Raw genomic sequence first — 20,555 nt, forward strand, 5'->3', positions numbered from 1 at the left:
TGTAACCATTACTGAGAATCCACAGCTATGTTACTTCCTTGTGTACCTACTAGGGCTGAAGATACATATTAGGCACTTGTATTTGTCAACCCAGTGACAGCAATTCTTCTGAAGCCAAGAATCGTGAGCACGTGTCCTATTTTTTTTTTTTTTTTAACATGAGGGAAGAATTGAGATAGCTGATTCAATGCTAATAAATGTCCTGTTTTTGGGACTGCCTAACATCAGATTTGACTGTTTTAAAAGGTATAAATATCATCCTTGTAAAGACTGCCAAAACATTCTTATTGTAATTAACTACCAAAATAAGACCTAGCTGGACCATCAGCTCTAATGTGTCTTTTGGAGCAAAAATTAATATAAAACCCAGTCTTATTTTACTATAATATAAGACTGGGTCTATATAATATAATATAATAAATATAATATAATATAATATAATATAATATAATATAATCTCTGAGTCTTATATTAATTTTTGCTCCAAAAGACACAGTAGAGCTGATGGTCTGGCTAGGTCTTATTCTCGGGGAAACAGGGTATGTTTTAAATTTAGGTTGACCTTTCCATCAAAGTTTGGAGCTAGGATACTAGAATGGGCAGAGATTATTTTGACAACACAGACTTCCAGTCTAGACTGTAGACTAGGGTTTCTCAACCATGGCAGTATTAACGTTTCGGATCATATAATTCTTTGTTGTGGGAAGTTGTCTTCTGTAGAACAGCATGCCTGGTCTCACCCCACTGAATACCAGTAACATCCCTCTACTCCCTGAGTTGTGACAGTCCAAAATGTCTTCAGAGATTTCCAAATACTCCCTGGGGAACAAAATGATCCCTGACTGACACCTACCACTCTAGACTGTGCCACCTCAAGGTAATTGGAATCTTAGAGAGATGGCCCTGGTTCCTTGAAGTCACGTTAGCATCTTCAATAGTCATTCAACTTCACATTCTGTGATATCCAAAAGTCAATTTTACTGAGTTCCATGTGGTAGGTGAAACACATGATTAGAATTTTATATGGCCTCAGGAAATCAGGGAAATGCTCAGAACCCAAAATATCAAAGTGCAGGAGAGAATGGGCCCTTATACCACAAAGAAAGAAAACAGTTCTGTGACTGAGTGAACAATGAAGAGTAGCTGGCTAATTACAAATAACCAGGGTCAGAGAGTCTTGGGGCCCACAGTGAGTAACAAGCTAAAGGTAAGGAAACAGCACTGGTGATTGTGTCAGGAAGTGCTGACTGCCCCACCATGTCCTGGGTGCTACCTGCTGGCCAGGCTTCCAGCCTCAGGGTAAGTGCTGGCCCTCAATCCCACTTTCCCAGAAGCTGACTGGCACATTAGGGCATTGGTTCCTTCTCTCACACGAGGTAGGAATTGAGTATTGGTTGTTTTAAAACAACCTAATTCAGTTTTTATCCCGTATTGACTTTGCTTGGTTCTGTGTGTGTGTGTGTGTGTGTGTGTGTGTGTGTGTGTGTGTGTGTGTTCCTAGTGGAACATGTGGCACACCAGAGAGGAATAGGCTCTTTAAAGTCCCCTTCCGTAGGGAGTACTACAATATTATGACTGCCAGTGGATCACCCAGGTTTAGGGAGCTACCTTTAATAATACCTGAAGTCCTTTCATTTAGGAATTAAAGTCGATAAAATATTAATCTAGAATGATTGAAGTGATGGGATGAAATGAGTTTACTCAACCTAAGGGTAAATATAGAACAGCTATAACTAAAAGGGTATGATTGGACTTTTCACTCTCAATTCTTCCTTCCACAAAGTAGTAAAACCTGAGTTTTGTTAAAGGCTGTGAGAAAGAGCTCTGTGATTGAGTAGGTCAGAACTGACTCTTTCAATTCTAACCGTTTTCTATGCCCCATGCCACCATGTCCGTATATTAAATAACAATTTAAATATAAAATAAAATTCATTAAATAACAATTTAATAATATAGAGTAAAAATTATAGACAGTCTCAGTCTTTTCTTCTGCTCAACATTTCATATCAGTAGCTAGTCCTCATTCACATAAAGTCTAAGCCTTCATAAGCTTCAATTCCTATAATGCTAGTTTCAGAACCGCTGTCCTTATTAAATATACTCTTCAAAATGTCATGTCTTTCCCTACCTACTGTTGGGAATTGGCCCACCTTCTTGCCTGTATGTCTCTGCACTCTGAACTGAGCATGCTTCCCCCCCCCCCCCCATGTGGTGGGGATGGAAGGGATTTTGTATTTGGATTTTTGGTGTGAAGAGAGCAACTCCTTAGTTAAATCTGACCTCAGAAAAGCTCTCCTATTTTGGGGAAACCTATATTTATGTAGCAATATCAAACACTATCACTGCCTATCTTGTCCCCCAGGTTATCTGGTGCCTGAAGGGTTAACTCACTTTTTTCTAGAACTATATAGATGCACACCTCAAAGAACGGGCTTACTTGGACAGTTAATTTGTCTCTGAAATTATCTTGCTTGAATGCCCATGATACATTGAGTTCTGCAGAGTGTTGTTCAGTGTTTTGTGCATTGTTGGGGAGGCCACAGCAAGCTCTCCTCTTCTGCCCTTCACCTGATGATGTGACTTTCCATTGCTCCCTACTGTTTACATTTCTTCACTTGCACCCTATTGTTTGGCATTATGGTTCTGGGTCTGACCTTCATTTCTCTGTCCTAGACTATGATCGCTGACACTTTCAGGCTTGGACATGAATGGAGTTGGCTCTGACAATTACTAACTCTCTGACTTTGGGAAAGTTACTTAATATCTCCAAGCTTCAATTTCTCTGTGAAATAATAATAATAATAATAATTCAATAGTAATAAGAATTCAGAATCATTGTAAAAATAAATGAGACACTGAAATTTGTATCTGAATGGTAGCAGCTTCTCTATAATGCTTTACTGTGAGTATTATCATTATAGTTGGTCATAACTTCAAAAAAGATAAATACGTCTAAGAAAAAGAAAAAATCAACATAAAGTATAACTTACACTGAGGTGGACAATCTTTTTTTTAGCAATTTTATTTTATTTATTTATTTATTTATTTATATTTTAATTTTTTTATTAGTTTCAGGTATATAAAACAATGTAATAGGTAGACATTTATCATTTATATCACTCACACAGTGTTAACCCCCTTCCTCCCATCTACTACCCCTCTGACATCGCACACAGCCATTACATTTCCACTGTCTCTATTCCTAATGCTGTACTCAGCTTCTTGTAACCATATATATATATATAAAATTGTAGTTGACATTCATTATTGTTCAGCTTCAGGTGTACAGTGCAGTGATTGGACAATCTTTTTATTGGGATCTGGTAACACATTCCCACCCTGATTATCTAGGTCTATCCTTCTTTAGATTTCAACAGTGGCTTCCATTCATACTGGGTTCCCAAAGTAGCTCATGACAAAATTGCCAGAAATTGAATTCTTCCCAGTGTCTCCCTCCTTTTTTATCATCTCCTAAGACTCTTGATAACTAGACAGTATTAATATCTCAGTCATCTCTAGAGAAGAAGTTCTCAAAAAGGGGTCGAAACATCACCTGCATTACAACCACCAGTGGTGCTCTCAAGAGTATAGAATTCTGTTCCCTATCCCTTCACCTCATCCCAACACCCACTAAATCAGAATATCTGGCGGGGCTTAGAAATCTGTATTTTACATACCCCAGGTTAGGGTTGCCAGACAAAACCCAGCATACTTGGCTAAATTTGAATTTCAGATATACAGCTACTAAGTATTTAAAACAAATATATCCATTCAATATTTGGAACATACTAAAAAGAGATTAGTGTTTGTTTTTTTATTAAGTGTGAGATTTAAATTTGACTGGGTACCTGTTTTTTTGTTGTTGTACTTTTTTGTTGTGTTTGTTGTTGTTGTTTGTCTTGCTAAAGCTGGCAACTCTACCCTGGGTACACATTAAAGTTTAAGAAACTGTTCTAGCAAGATTCTCAAAGCATAGGATTCCCCCTGAGGCCTGTATAGAGCCATTTATGGCACTAAAGTGTTGTGTTTTAGAAAGATATTTAATGCCTTTTGGGTTGCACAGTGTCACAACCCTCCCTGCTCCCCATTCTCCTTTCTGTGCTCTGATAGCAGTGTTCAGAATGAGCTGTCTTAGTCCCATAACGCATACTCCTTGGGAGACTGAATTACTCACAGAGAGGAAACTTGGTAGTTTTTTTCTCACACCAGCCAGGCCAATGGAGAATCCCCAGGTGATCAAGAATGAACTGTGTGGAAGCCACTGGGGCTCCCTTTGTCTCTGTAGCACAGGTTTAGGCCTTCGGCAGACAAGGCATCTACTCCTTGACTTCTATTCTCTAGGTAGACCTGGACGTCTTGACCTTGGATGAGCCTCTTAGGCTGAGGGAGGACAGATGCACACAGATAGTAGTCCAGTAGGTGATCTATTGGCTTTTCATTTCTCCCACTAAAATACAAAGCTGCCAGCAAGTCTTTTACTTTACTGCCTGGAGAGAAGTTGCGAATTCAAGTGGCTGCAGGGACTAGGCCATTCTCATCAGTAGGTGCAGCAGGAAGGGTGGGGTCGATGACAACATACATCCATAGTCTAAGAAGTCAGGCCCCTTTTTAGCTTCAGCTGATCCATAGCTATCCTACAGAAATTTGGGCTCAGCATTTTAAAAAAAACTGAAAGTCTAATTTTTTTCTATCAAGTCTCATGATTTTAAAATGTTGGAAACAAAATAAAAATTTTTGTAAACGTTAGGTAGGCCAAGCAAAATACTTCTGTATATATAATATTAGACTCTTTAGGAAGTTAGTTTTCTATTCTGTCTTAAAATACGTGTATATTACATCGTGATGAGCATATTATAGTTACTTCATTGAATTTAGAAAGAATATCTCATGTGTTCAGTTCAGTCAGAATTAAAGCCCCAAACTCATATGGTCTAGTGGAGAGTTTAGGTTTATAGTATGATAATAAAAGAAATTAAATTATTTAGATAGTAAATCCTATAAAGAAATATTAAGGTGATTAAAATGATCTAATCAAGACAAAAGCACATTGAGGAGATTTGAGTTGTATTTGAACTCAGCCGCTGTTTCTCAGAATTGAGGCATAGCTAATGTAATCACTGGCTTTCAGCCCATAGCCATTGATTTGTTGAAAGGATCAGAGAGAAGACTTTGTGTAGACTTGGTTTTAAGTTATTCCTTTGCCGTTGTATATTCTGGCAAATACCAAAGAGGAGAGCTTGGGTTAGATGACGCATGTTAGCTTCTCGCTGTTGAAGTTTACAAGGACATTTTAACATGAGATGCCAGTTATTGAGGTGGGCAAATTATAGTCTAGTTGAGTTGCCTGGCGGAAGAGGAATAAGAATAAGTTTGATTCCTGGGGTGGTGTGGGGGATGGGTGGGTGGAAGAGTAAATGAGTCCATGAAAGTATCAATATACCTTGACGGGAAGTAAATGAAAAAGCAGAATGAGCACATATAAGAGTCTTTCCAGCAACCTTATTGTATATGGAATATCTATTATTATTAATATTTAACTATCCTTATTTTCTATAGGGAAACATGGTATGTGCTGCTGGTTATGGCTACTTCTTTCATCTTGTAACCAGCCAAACATCACAAGCTCCACTTCTCTCCTTCACTCGGAATATTGCACATTCTTGTACAAGGTAAATCTGAGGCAATTCATCTTGAGTTTGGTTATAAGGCTTATGGTTTAACATTTTTTTTGTGCAACATTCAGAGAGGGTCGAACTTTTGGCATTCATATGATGTTTGATGATGTATCTGTATAAGCATTTTGGATCACAAAAGTTTGGTGGCGAAGGAAAGGGAAACGGAGAGAAGTCACTTGTGAGGGAAACAAGACAGAATGCACCTTTTGGGAGCAAAGGAGAATTTAATAGAGAAAGCAATTAAATTTCCAATGATTGGGAGCAACTGGGAAACTAGAGTGTGTGGGCTCAGGAGCTGACTGGGGAAATCAGCTTTGGAGAAGAGGCTCTTTGCCTGTGACGTATACTCTATAAGATGAGAAGGGACTGTTCGAAGTCTTGTTCAAAGTTATGTAGAGGATAAGGTTGTCTGCTAGGAGCAAGGACTGGGAAACATGGTCGGAACCATGGGAAAGATGTGGACTTCAGATTCAGAGTCATGTCCTGATTCAAATGCTGATTTCACTCCTAAATTTTTTTTTCTTTGAGTCAGATCCCTTCTTTGTAAAATGGGGATAGACCTACATTGAAAGTGTGATGTGAAAATTAGAAATGATTTGTGTAATGCACCTAAGAGAATACCTGGAATATAATAGAAACTCAATAATTGACAGTTACAAATAATTATGATAAAAATAGTATAAGAATACTGCTATCATGGAAAACAATAAGGAGACTGCAATAAGGATTAAGTACAATTACTATGCCATGCTGAAGTGTCAGCTGAAGCTAGGATGAGTACGTGTGTCATGACATTATCATGAAGATTATGAAGCTTTTATCTAGCAGTTTTCAGCAGCCCTGGGATGTGAGGGAGAAGATATCCAGAATACCACAATGGTAGGGCATTTCAGGGAGAACAGAAGATAGAGGGATTGTAGGTGCTGGTATCTACATTCCTAGCAAAGGGGTAAAGCTAGAAGAGGACTGATAGAATAGCAGGGATCATGTTCTGAAGGGCAGGGGAAGAGGTTCAGACTCCCAGGACAGGGGTGAACCTAGAGATGGGCTGATAGGGAATAACGGGATGGTGGCAATCTGTACCTGGTTGAGATCCAGTGGCAGGTCACAGAGGGTAACAGAGGAAAGGCTAAGGAATGGGCAGGGACGGTCATAAAAAAGGCTCACAGGTCTCATTTTCACTCTCCCTTATTCATTATCTTTACCTTTATATTTTCCAGTGAGAAAAAAGTGGGACTTTGAAACATAGAAATTGGCTAAGTTTCACTGTTTGTTTCACTTTCTAGGTGTGGTCTCTTTGTATACCCTAAATTTCAGCCACCGTGGGATAATGACAGAGGCCCCACCCTGTTCCAAGACTTCGTGGTTTGGGGAAGTGCAGGTGGTGCCCAGGTACGTTTCTTTATTTTTTTTTGGTTTTTTTATTACAGCTGTCATTTGTTTCTTCATGGTGATTTACTACACACCTCCGTTTAAAGGGAGATTATTTGCCACCGAGGGGAGCATTGCAATATCAACACAGGTTTAAGGAGACAACAGCATCATAGGTCTCTATGGGATAGTTGTTGAATGAACAAATTCCTGGTTAGTCGTCCAGGGTTAAGTTCATTTCCTTTATGGTGACTTTTTAGCAACTCTTACAGAGAATAACTGAATTATACAGATTTACAGCCAGTAGGGGTCATAGAAGTTGTCCATTCCTCTTGAGAGATAAGAAATTAAAGCTCAGAAAACAAAGGGGTTTGTTAAAGGTTACACAGTTAGTTAGTGGCACAACCAGGTGTAGAATTCAGACTCCAAATGTTATGCATTTGATACCCTAATATCTTGAATAGCACATGCTTCAATCTTAAGAAAAAGTGCTATTCATCATTGGAACACAAAAATTCCAGCTCAAGGTGCCATTGTTACCTTTATAATGAACAAAATTTTCTTCTATTTTACTCAAAAGGGAAGAAAGTTCACATCCATCATTTACTTTTCATTATCACAATGATTTGTTACAGGGAAGCTTTGCATGTTAATAGCAACATATGAAAATTATCCAGGGTCATTATTTGGTGCTACACAGAGAAAATTACACATACTTGGTCTCTGCCACTTAGCAATCTGGAGCCTAAGATACATAGATGAAGAAATATGTTTATAGGGCATTCAGAAAACAGAATAAAAACATAAAATTAAGTCACAATAAGAAAGTCAGACATTTATTTGATATAGCCAATAAGAGGAAGATAATTATGGATGGGGAAAGCCGAAAAACATATAATTAGCGTTGCTAACATGAAGAATCCCAATTGTATTTAATATTTTGTTTTCATTTAATTTTATAAAATACTAGGTTTCCCATAAGTACTATGAACATAGGGGTTTCAATTCAGTAGAAACATTTGTTGCATGCCCTCTATCTAGAGAAGCAGTTCATGCTTTGCAAAGGCTTAAACTCTGTCTCCATCCTTTTAAATAACTTTGTTCTAGAGGAAATAAACTAATAAAACAAAAACGTTATCAGACAATCATTAAAGTCAGTTTTCTCAAGTTTTGCAACCAGAAATGCTAAATCCATGGAAGAAAAAAAATATATATATATACTTAAAGATTGAACTTCTTTTAATCAATTAAGAACTCCAAGTTATGACACTGCTTTTGGAACTTCACTTTTATGAGGAGAGTAAAGGAGAGTAATTAATATGATAGTAGGGAATTTAAAATGTAACTTCTCTAAACACAATCCTGAAAAAGAAGATAGTAAGAAAAACTTACTATCAGGCAATAAGAAAGGTAGAGTGGTATGGGGACAAAGCTAGAAATATAGATCAATGGAATAGAAATGAGTCCAGAAATAAACCCATACATCTATTGTTAACTGATTTTTGACGAGGATGTCAAGACCATTTGTGGGCAGGGTGAAAAAGATGAAGGAATTAAGAAATACAAATTGATAGTTACAAAATAGTCATGGGGACATAAAGTAAAGCATAAAGAGTATAGTCAATAATATGGTCATAACTGTGTATAGTGTCAGGTGGGTACTAGAGTAGTCAGGGGGATCACTTCCTAAATTATATAAATGTCTAACCACTATGCTGTACACCTGAAATTAATATAAAATAATATTGAATGTCAACTGCAATTGAACAATTTAAAAGGGGAGAAAAGTTCAAGGTTAATAAGAGGTTCAAATTTCTAGTTATAAAAACAAATAAGTCATAGGAATATAATGTACAGCATAGGGAATATAGTCAGTGATATTGTGATACATGGTACAGTGTAAGATGGTTGATGGACTTATCGTGATGATCACTTCTTCGGGTATAACTATGGTGTACATGTGTAACTACTGGTAATATAATATTATAGGTTAGCTACATTCACAATTCCTATGTTCACAATTCCTATCTGTGTCACCTTAGGCATATCCCCTAGTTTTCCCTATCTCATTCATAAAATGGAAATACTAATAGTACCTACAGGATAAGTTTGTTTCGATAGTTAAATAAGTGTCTGCATGTAAAGTGCCTAAAAGAGTATGTGGATCTTCTTGGGTATATAATAACAGCTGCCATTATTATTGTTAGTAAACAGGATTGTCTGGTAATAGAGCAATGCTGATAATAATGTCTCTGGAAAGTGTAACATTGAGAAGTACCTTCTGCATCATCAAAATACATTACGTTTAAATTTCATAAGCTTAAATTTCATAAATTTCATTATTAGATATATCTGATTGTATTTTGGTCATTAGACGTAAGAGTCATGCATATAGTTACTCCAACAAAACATTCCATTAGGTAAAATTTCTATTGTGAGTAAGCATAAATTTATACCTATTTGATGATATTGGTAGCTAGTATTTTTGGATATTTTTTCAATCATCTTAATAACCTTTGGTGGACGGACATCATTATTCTTCTCCCTAGATAAGAAAACTCTGGGTTGGGGATAAAATACTTGCTAAGGTCATACAGCTAAGAATTGTTGGATTCCAACTCAAGCAATCTAACCCTTCTGTACGTATGTCAATAAAAGTTGAGAAAAATACGCTCCCCTCACCATGTCTCATAAACGTAGAGTGATTCTTTTAGAAGAGGGAGGTGAGAGCACATCATAAAAACTGTATTTACACCACAAATAGGGGCTTTTTGCTTTTGTGTGTTGGTTTCCTTTAAAAATTACCAGGTTTTCTAGTTAGTGCTAGGCGTTAGCTGTTTTTGAATATGAGCATATTTTCCAGAACTTGAGATGCCTGTAATTGGGTAACAACTGTCGTCAAGTTATCAGTTCAGATCATACCTATTTTGTTTAAATAAACCTTTAAGTCTCCAAAGAGCTATCATTGTATAAAAGTTATTGGTGCATACAAAGTGGGAGATGCAAGCTACTTAATTCTTGAAAATTCAAGCACAAAGACTGATCCACAGGTAGAAGCATGGTACTATGGTAAATCATGGCTACCTTGGCCTTAATTAATAGGACACTTCCGCCTTAAGATACGAATGAAGCCATGACCCTATTTAATGAGTAAAGGGATGACTGTTGAGTAATTTCTAGTCCTGATTTCCACCCTGATTTTACAGATGGTTGAACTGAGGTCGAAGAGAAGTTAGATGTCTTGCCCAAGATCACATAGTTAATATCAGTGCTAGGTAAAAAAGAAGGGTTCTGTCCCCCAAACTACAAGGATTCTTTAAACACTATCAAACATATTTTTTTAATGTTTTATCCCTGATTGGGCCCAGTAACCCCAGTTGTGATAAATATCTGTGCACATAACATATTTTGAGTCTATAGTCATCCTGAATTACTTATTTCATACTTGCAATTTTCTGACACTAGTAGTACATACTACACTGAGGAAAATGTTAAGTACTAGAGTTCTTGGATGCTCTGTTTTTCTCTATTAATTTTGTGTGATTTGACACCGACAGGTTTGTTTTAGATATGTGAAAGATTCACATTGACCTTTTTAACGTGTCAGTTATTACTGAGGAGAAATGAAAAGTACAGATAGGACGTTACCAGAGGGGACTAGTTAGTGCTGACCTCAGGGCAACTTTGGGATGTCTGCAGGTATTGATGGGCAAAAGCTGCTTAAATATGGTGCAGCATGTTTATTTATACTTAATAATTAAAGAAGCTATGGGAAGTCTTCAAGAAAACCAAGCCTCAGACCTTTGCCATAACATATGCTGTTTTTTGTGTGTTTTTTTTAAATATAGATTTTTAGGAGTAGCAATCTTCATCTAAAAAGCTTCCAAGTTTATTCATGCAGAGATTTTGGAATTGACATCTTGGAAAGTGATGCAAATACTTCAGTTACTGACAGCTTATTACTTGGTCATTTTGCTCACAAGGTAAGTACCTTAATGTAGTTGTTTTAAGCTGTCCATCAAAATAGAATCGTATGTATTGGGCTCCTTGGTGATCCAGGATATATAATTTTAATAGCATTTTTAAGTGAATCTTACATTGAATTGGTAAAAGTTGGAGGGGCCTTTTATTTGTAACAGCGGTGATATTTATAATAAAAATCAAATATACCTATGAGTTTTTACTATGAGTTGATACAAAACATAAAAATCATGAGTAGTTTGCAGAATTCTTATTTGGTTGTAATTTAGCATTATTATTCATACCAATTCAATAATATGCTTAATAACTTTAGGTTAACTTACTCTAAGTTCACAAGGATTATAGAAGAATATGATTCCGTATTGTCTCTCTGCCTTATGGTTTGCCAAGTTTCTACATCAACATTCTGTTCATAGAGTCCTTGCTCTATGTCAGGAGACCTCTCCCCAAAAATAGGTCATATAAATTTACATTGTTTGCTATAGTATATTATAGTTTCTTATGTGATTTCCTAATACTTTCATAATTGTAGTGTTAAGGAACAAAATTCAACCAAGTAAATTTGAAGAGCTTATTGGCTTTATTAAGCAATTCAAGAATTGTACGAAATGAAAAGTTCTTTTTTTTTTAAAATTTTTATTGGGGAATATTGGGGAACAGTGTGTATTTCCAGGACCCATCAGATCCAAGTCAAGTCATTTTCAATCTAGTTGTGGAGGGCGCAACTCACTGGCCCATGTGGGAATCAAAGCAGTGATCTGTGAGTTCTGAGCACTGCACTCTAACCAACTGAGCCAACTTGCTGCCCCTAAAATGAGAAGTTTTTGTAGGCAAAAGATGTGGCAAGGGAGTTATTAGCAAAAGAAAGGAAAAGATTGCTTTTAAGCCAGGTCACATTGCTTGGGAGGGAAGGGCATGGCAGGGGTTTTATCATGAAGATTATCTCACTAGTATTGATTAGGACATTTCAGACTTATTGGTTTAAAACTCTATTCCTGGGAGAGGCTGATATTGCAATTAGTTTAGTTATGGAGTTTTTGTTTGGTACATGGTTTAGCAAAGGTGATTCCATTGTGGCCTGTTTCTTTTTTTTAACATTGGGTTTCAGAACGATAAGCATCAAACGGCAGATGACTTCTCTGCCACCCCAAGGCCAGTGACCTTGATGCAGATGAGGCAAAGAGGATTTCCCAGAAGAGACTATTAGTTCTCCTTAAGGGAAGTCCATGGCTGCCATTGATCTCAGTAGGCTTCAGACCTATAATGGGTCCCCTCAGTTCTTGTTTTTGAAAGATGTACATGAGTATTAGTATCATATTATCATAATACTCATAGTATCACATTGTCATAACACTCATAATACTCATAGATGAGAACCAAGGAAAGAGCATTCTCTTTAATTTGTTCCTGAATGCTTGGCCAATTGAAATTTAAGTGATAATTATTGACTTTTGTACTTCCCTTGGAGAGTATTTCATAGCTATATGTATTAGCATTAAGATTTAAAAAAGTAATTTTTTTACTAAGCTACATTTTTCTATGTTTAATTCACAAACTTACTTAGTTAAATCTCTTGAAGCATCCTTTTCAGGAGCAAAATAGCTGCCAGTTTTTCCTTTTCTCTGAAAGGATTACCACCTTGAGAGGTGATTCTTATTTTTAGATTGCATAGATTTCAAGAGAGGGTGGGACCCAGATTTAGATTCTGTGATACTGGTGGATCAAAGGCCCTTAAATTTCTCCAAAATAACCTTAGGAAAGATGCTAAAAACAAAATTCTCATCAAGCTGAATAGCTGTCCTGGTAAATTAATGTCACAACATCTTAATTGGTGCTAAATAGACATCATAATTAATGGGAGAGTGACATAAATTAAGATATAAATTTTGACCAAAGGGTGCTTATCATGAGATAATAAAAAATAATCACACCCCGGGGTATGATTCACCAGGAATGCAATGCAGCTTAGGGCCTTTTAGTCTCTTAACAAGAAAGTGCATGACAGAAGTTCCTGGATGAAAAAGATCAGTCTGTTCTAGGAGAGACCTAGATCCTGGTCAGACATCCAAATCATAAAACTATGCCATTTTAGAGCTGAATGCTACCTAAGAGTTGATCTCGTTAGAACTCCCGAGTTTACGGGTAAAGAAATGGAGGCTTTGGAGCAAATGGTAGCCCAAGATCCTTGCTTCATAGTGTGGAGCTGGGACCACTTGGATGTCCTCCCACTACTGGTCAAATATTTCCAATTACTCATGGAAAAGACTTTGGCAATGAGCATTTATTAGTCCCTACTCCAGTATTCCCTGAAGGTTTTCCATGGAAGGCTACTCCGAGAGAGGGTTTCGGAAAAGGAAGATTATTAGGTTGATATCATTTAGGATGTGCTGTTTAGTATATCTCCTATCTTTGGAAATTTAGATTACGTATTAACCTATTAAAGGCTCTGCAGAGTCCTAGGGTTAAAAACAACAACAAATCAAACAACAAGTAAAGTATCTCTGAATCTTTATCTTACACAGTATTGCTTAGATTTACTTGGGAACCACTTTATTGACATATGAAGGTATGTAAATTGTTAAAAAAAGAAAAAGGATACCTGACTCCTGTGGTTGTGGAACTTCGATTTTAGTCTCTATCTTTGTTGTCTGCCATTCCTTTAGGAATTAAGATTTTCGGATAATTTTGCGTACACATTGTTAGACCTTCCACTCACATATGATTGGTGAATCATATCATAAAACAAGCATTAGTTTCTGGAAGAACTTGTTATGATTAGAAAGGATTTTTTTCCTTTAAACATATTTGTGTATATGTTGGTACTCTCGCAACCAACATTACCTTTATACTGAGATGGGGAGAATAATTTCCAGTGAGGATAGCTTTCACATACAAGAAATATGAGTATACTGTACATTCTAGTTTGGTTCTGTAGTTTGTTTATACCTGTTGTCCTAGCATTCTATCTAACTAGCATCCCCTTTCACACCTCAAAAATGTCCTGATTTGGATATAAATTACAGTCACCCCACTTTTGAAAGTATCTGTAAGATGGTTGCCTTTTCGTTGTTGTTGTGATTAATTTGAACAAATAATACTACCTTTAAAAATATCTTATTCAGACAGATGCTCTTGGGGTTGCTTCATTTTTCCTATTTCTCTAGGGTTTCCTTCCCATTTTCACTGGTGGATTTGTCTTCCTCAATTCAGACCTTTCATCTTTTTGTTTTTCTAAATTCTGTTGTAGGGCCCCTTCTCTTCTCAATATACATGCTCTCCCTGGGAGAAATCTCATTTTCTCTAGTGGTTTCAATTAGCATCCAAAAGCTGATGTCTCCCATATATTTGCATTTATTTCTACCATCTCATTTTATGCTTTCAGTTTGCAATCAGTTTTCTTTATTTCTTTTTTTTCTACTTTCTGAACTTGATTTGTCTTGCCATTGAACAGTATCTTTTTTTTTATTACACTTACTCGTTTGAAAGTTATTTATTCTGTATGACTATTTTAGTTATTGAACTTAAATTTTTAACACGCCTGGTTGTCTCAAAGTCTTAATTGCATCGGCGCTCTTAAACTTTACCTGAGGAATTCAAAGATCTTAAACTCCTTTAACTTCTTTCTTCATCCTCCCATCTTGTATGTTACTTTTCTCTAGTATTTGTTCCACTTTTTAAAATAAATATTTTATGGAAATATAATATTTATGGAGAAAAGTGCACAAATCACAAGTGAAGAGCTCAATGGATATTTTTTAAAGCAAAAATCATGTACAAAGCACCCGGATCAAGAAATGCAATATTACCAGTTTCTCTGGAGCTCCTTCATGTCTCTTCCAATTTAACCCAACTCGTAGCCGCCCAGCCAAAGGGGAATCATTATTTAGACTTCTATAGGCATAGACTGATTTCAAATCTGTTTTTGAACTTAGTATAAATGGAATCATTGAGCATGTAACTCTTTTGTTTCTGGCTTCTTTGGTACAACATTATGTCTGTGACATTCATCCATTTTTCGTTTTTTATCTTGCAATAATTTAGTCTTCCATTTGCTATATAGTATTCAGCTTTATGATGATTGTACCACAATTTTTTTAAAGCTATGTTGCTATTGATAGACATTTGATTCTTTGCAATTTTGGATTATTGCAAAGCATGATATTACAAATATTTTTCTATAGTTTTCTTGGTGTTCATGTGCATTTGTTTCTTTTGAATATATGCCAAATTATAAAATTGCTGGGTCAGATTTTATCCCTTCAGCTTTAGTGGATAATGTCAAACAATCCCAAGTGTTTATACTTCACCTGCAGTGTAGGAGAGGGGTTTTACAGCTGCATCCTGGAATTTCTTTTGACCAACATCCTCCATGTCTCCCTAGTATTGGAACTCTGGCTTCTGATTCCCACATCTTCCGCCTTTCTGATTTAATTCCTCATGTATTAGAATGTAGCCTATGGTAAGTTTCTTACCAAAGTGAGTGTCTTTGGAAGGTGAAGGTTTTGAGCTACAAATGGATACCTCCTTATTAGTAGATTGTTGGTTATAAAATACCAGGTTGAAGTTAATTTTACCTTCACATTTTGAAGGCAATGCTTCATTTTCTTCTAGCTTCTAGTCTTGAGGTTGAATAGTATTAAGGTACTCTGGTTCTAGGTTTTCTATGTAACCTTTTAGTTTTTCCTTTTTTGAAGTTTTTAGGATCTTGTCCTTGTCCCTGGTATTTTTTGATATGATTTACATTGTGTGGCTTTTTGTTCTAACCACTATGTTATGCACTGGATAGAACCTTTCAGTCTTATTTCTTTGATAATTCTATAATTGTCCTCTCTGTTTTTCTTTTTCTTTGAAACTATCATTTGGATATTGGATCTCATGAATTGCTTTTCTAATCTTCGTAATTTTCTCTCTGATTTTCCAACTATCTTTTTATTCTACTTTCTAGGATATTTCCTAAATTTTTTTTTCTATTGAACTAATTATTTTTGCTCTTCTGTTTCTGTTCTCCTTTCTGAAAAATCCCTTTTAGGCTTCTTACTTCATGGATATAATATACTTAACTTCTCTGAGGTTATTAATGATAGTGTATGAATTTTCTTCTGATTCCTACAGTGGTTTTGTTTCCATTGGGTTTCTTCTGTTTGTTTCTTTTTTTCACCATCTTTCATGTTGGAAGCCTCTGACAGATTTCTGGTGGTCCTCAGATGCACAATTATTTTTAACAGTGGGACAGTATAGCACTAATGATTTGATTAGATGGAATTTATTGAAGAGATTTTGTAGTAAACCCTGGAAGCAGTTTTGGTTTCTTTTTAGCCTTTTTAATTTCTATTTTTATATTAACATATGGTAAATCTGACTTTTTTGATTATAGTTCTCTGATTTTTAACAGTTATAGACTTGTGTAACCACTACCACCCCAATCAAGGTATAGAACAGTTTCATCAACCTCCCAAAACTCCCTCAGGCTTTGTCTTTGTAGCCACCTCTTCCTCTCACAACTAACCTTCGGGAATCACTCATCTATTCTCTGTGAGCTAGTTTTGTCTTTTCAGCAGTCGACAATTGTGTAAATGGATAATGTGTAACCTTTTGAGACTGGCTTCTTTCACTCCCAAATGCCTTAGGGGCTCATTTAACTTGTTGCAAGAAACAATATTTTATTCCTTATTATTGTTGGGTTGTATAAGGATATACCACAGTTGGTTTATCCACTCATTTGTGAAAGACATTTAAGTTGTTTCCAGGTTTGGTGATTACAGATGGAACTGTTATAACCATTTGTGTAAGGTTTTTGTATGAACATAAATTTTCATTTCTCTAAGGTAAACACCTAGGAGTTGAGTTACTAGGTCATATGATAAGAGTGCGTTTAACTTTATAAGAAACTGCCGAAGTATTTTCCACAGTGGCTGTACCATTTTGCATTCCCATCAGCAATGTATAAGGGTTTCAGTTGTTCCTTATCCTCATCGTTTGGTATCATCACAATTTTTTTATTTAATCATTCTAATATGCGTGTAGTGTATATTATCATGATCCTTTATCATGTATATGATTTGCAAATATTTTCTCCCAGTCTGTAGCTTGTCTTTTTATGCTCTTAATTGTTTTTATTTGTGTATTAGAAATTCTATTTCATGTGGTCAGTTCTCTTATTTTTCTTATCTTTTTTTGTTTTGCCCTTCTAAATCACAGGAAAGCCTGTGTATGTCAGCTGGGATCAAAACGCCCAAAAGATGGGAACTGATAGTATCTAACACAACCTTTGTTAATTTTGATCTCACTGACTGTGTGTCCATCAGTACCTGTTCAGGCTGCTCCCGAGGACAGGGTAAGTTGATTGAATAAATAAGATAGACAGTAAAGAAGACTAGCACTCAAGTAAATATGATAAATAGTGGCGAAGCCTTTGTAATTCATTGTTTCTTTCCGTTACAAGATTGCATCAGTAGAAACTGCTGCTCAAGTCACCTTAAAGAAATCCTAGAGGAGGCCAGGTGCCCTCTAAGTGGCTCCTGCAGCTCCCCATTCTTTTCTGTCATACTATCGCTATGCTTCCATGTCTCTGCCGGACTCTGAACATGTCTCTCCTGCTCACAGTTTTATCATTAGTACCCAGTAGGCTGGTGCCTAATAGGTTCACTGATTAAATTAATGAATGGAGTTGGATGGATACACATAGGAATATAAACTAACATACATGCAATCTTTCCTGAAAGAGCCAGAATTTAGTACTTTGTTTTCAACAGCCCAAGGCTTGTATGTACACACACAAAAAAACATAGGCATTTTTGTTAACTTCTTAACCACATCTCAGAGGTGGTGAGTAATACCTCGGAAGACTCAAGGGCCAAGGTGAAAAGAAGTGGAGAGCAATCTAGTTGATTTGATCATTGTAAACAGCCACACCAAGTAATTCAAGTAAATATGCTCTTGTGGTTTGAATCACCAATTTAGATAATTGTTTGTTTTTTTTAATTAAATGAATAATCAGCAAGTCTCTATTTTACTTTTTTTTTCTATATAGGCAGAGCCAAAGACTGTTGTTAAAATTGTAGAAATAATAATAAAGGAATAAAAAAATACCTATATACTGATTCACTTCAAATCACAATTCCTCAGTTCTTTAATAGAGTCACTGTTTCATATCATTCATAAGAACTGAAAAAAGCTCTAATCCCTTCTCACCAGATAATCTTGGCTGTATCATATTGTTCATTTGTTTGAAAACTGTATATTCCAGGGTCTGTTTAAGGAAATGGGGAATACAAAGATGAAAAACATATAGTTCTTGTCTTCCAGGAGTTCTTGATCTAGGCATAAAATTAAACATTTAATCCAGTCACTGTACTAGAGTGTGATGAATATAATTCTAGAAAACTGAACAAAAAGAGTCAGTGAAAGGAGCAAGAAAGGAGGACAGGTAAGATTCCATAGAGGTGACACTTGAGCAGGGCTCTGAAAGGTGAATAGAAATTTGCAAGGGAGAATGTGTAGGGAAACTCTTCTATGTATTAGGAGCAGCATATGCAAGAAACTGAAATTCCAATAGGCCTGAATTATTGAGCTTCAGTGGTTGTGGTATTAGATGAACTACAGAAGTTATTAGAGGTTAATCATGGAGTCGTGAATGCATAGCTGAATTCACTGAATGGACTTTACTGGGCTGCAGAACGCAATCAGGGCTGCTATCTGTATCTCATTCTTTTTTTGTGTCCTTTTTTTTTATAAAGTACATAGTGTAGAAGTATAGTAGTATATGTACTGAGCGATGTGTACTCAATTTTTAAATTTTAATGACATTGGTGTGCGAATTAGAAGACCATGCCATAGTTTCTTCCTGGGCAACTGGACTAGCAGCAGGACCGGTGCATCACATGATGGTGTTGTGAGGGAAGACTGCAAAGAAGTGTAGCCCTAGAGCTAACACTTACAACGTGTGTTTCTGTTTGCCCACATGATTGAATGTTGCTTATGAGGGTAAATGTTTAAGGTATAAACTTCATAAGAGGTGGGGTTACCACAGAAGACTTGGAGCAGACACATTGAAAGACTAAGCCATAACACCTTCAGTGTTTAGTAATTAATAAATTAGTGTGCTGTGTTTATGGCCAACTTGACCACGGTTTCTCGTGGTTGGCATTGTTGGTATTTTGGGATGGATAATTTTTTGTTGTGGAGACTGTCTTTTATGTGGAGGATGTTTATCAGCATCCCTACCTCTACCCACCAGATGCCAATAGCACTGCCATCCACCCAGTTGTGACAGTCAAAAATGATTCCAAATAGTGCCAAATGTCCCCTGGAGGGCAAACCAAGCCCTGGTTGAGAATCACTGCCCTGGAATACAGGCTGCATGAAGGCAGCACCACTGTATCTCTAGCACATACCACAGAGCCAGGCACACAGTAGACATTCATGGTTTTTTTTCTTGAACAAAAAAATGAGTGAATTGTAAAACTGTATAAATATGCAATTTGAAGTACTGAAAACATCTCAGTGATTTCAGCTGCCATTTTTAACAATAGTCTTTTGTATCATGTGTAACAGTCTTTTGGTCTTCCATTTTATAGGTGGATTTACTGTGAAGACCAACCAGTTGAAGTTTACAAACTCCCCCAACTTAGTAGCATTTCCATTTCCTCATGCAGCAATCGTGGAAGACTTGGATGGGTCTCTGTCTGGGAAAAATGGAAGTCACATTGTTGCTTCTATGCAGACACTCTCAGATTCTTGTTTGGTCAATGCCAGCTTCAGTCAGATGGTCCCGGGCAGTGTTTGTGGGGAAGATGTTCTCTTTCATCGTATGTCTATTGGATTGTAAGTTGAGTTAACTCTACTTTTCCGTTTGCCAATGAGTATGCATATGTCATTCAGGCTGTTGAGGTTTATAAAAGTGAAATTGTTTTCTAGATTCTATTTGAAGTATTTAGTTCTATAAAAGTGATGTGAGAATCATTTTGACAGCTATCAAACCATAAGTTTATGGTAGTTTTCAGCTGATTCAAATGGCAGCTGACTTTCTGTGTCACTGGACCAAACTCCTAGTCCATAACCTCTTATTGAAATTTTGAGCTAATAGCTTCCTCTTGAAAAGACTTGCAACCAACAGAGAATTTGAAATGTATTTAAATTAAAAGTATTATTTAAAAATTCCAACAATGTCCATTCTCATTTATATACATGTCCTGTCCCCAAGCTCTTTTTAAGTGTTCGATATGCTCCAGGGAAACAACTGCTGATGTCTTCCTATTACTTGCAATGTTGCTTCACTCCAGTTCATTTTCCTTGTTAATTTCATGAACTATTGGATTCATACAATACATTTCCTATTAATATTGGAGCAAGGATTCCTTGGTTATGCTAGTCAAACTTCCATTAAGTCAGCAGCTGGGCTGTTTATAATGCATAATAGGATTGCTTCTGCCCTCTTTAATTCCCAGGTAATGATTGCTGAGTGTCTAGGGTTCTTTTACCTATTTCAGATGCATTGTATATATTTAGCCACACTTCTTTTCGTCCTTT

General features: G+C 36.4%; 1 protein-coding gene across 8 annotated transcripts in view; it reads left to right on the top strand.

The window, feature by feature from the left end:
* The window catches only part of PKHD1 (PKHD1 ciliary IPT domain containing fibrocystin/polyductin), a 429,303-nt gene that overhangs the window by 187,037 nt on the left and 221,711 nt on the right, over positions 1 to 20,555 (top strand). For 7 of the 8 annotated variants that reach the window (XM_074333066.2, XM_088795661.1, XM_088795663.1 and 4 more), the window contains 5 exons: positions 5,557 to 5,669; positions 6,962 to 7,067; positions 10,895 to 11,029; positions 17,226 to 17,361; positions 19,604 to 19,850. In XM_074333066.2, coding sequence (XP_074189167.2) covers positions 5,557 to 5,669; positions 6,962 to 7,067; positions 10,895 to 11,029; positions 17,226 to 17,361; positions 19,604 to 19,850 — 737 coding nt within the window. The remainder of the gene's footprint in view (positions 1 to 5,556; positions 5,670 to 6,961; positions 7,068 to 10,894; positions 11,030 to 17,225; positions 17,362 to 19,603; positions 19,851 to 20,555) is intronic. The other variant, XM_088795660.1, reaches the window with a different exon arrangement.

The sequence above is a fragment of the Rhinolophus sinicus genome, chromosome 2 (genome assembly GCF_057876585.1).
Source record: "Rhinolophus sinicus isolate RSI-liver-muscle chromosome 2, RSI-T2T, whole genome shotgun sequence".
NCBI classification, from domain to species: Eukaryota; Metazoa; Chordata; class Mammalia; order Chiroptera; family Rhinolophidae; genus Rhinolophus; species Rhinolophus sinicus.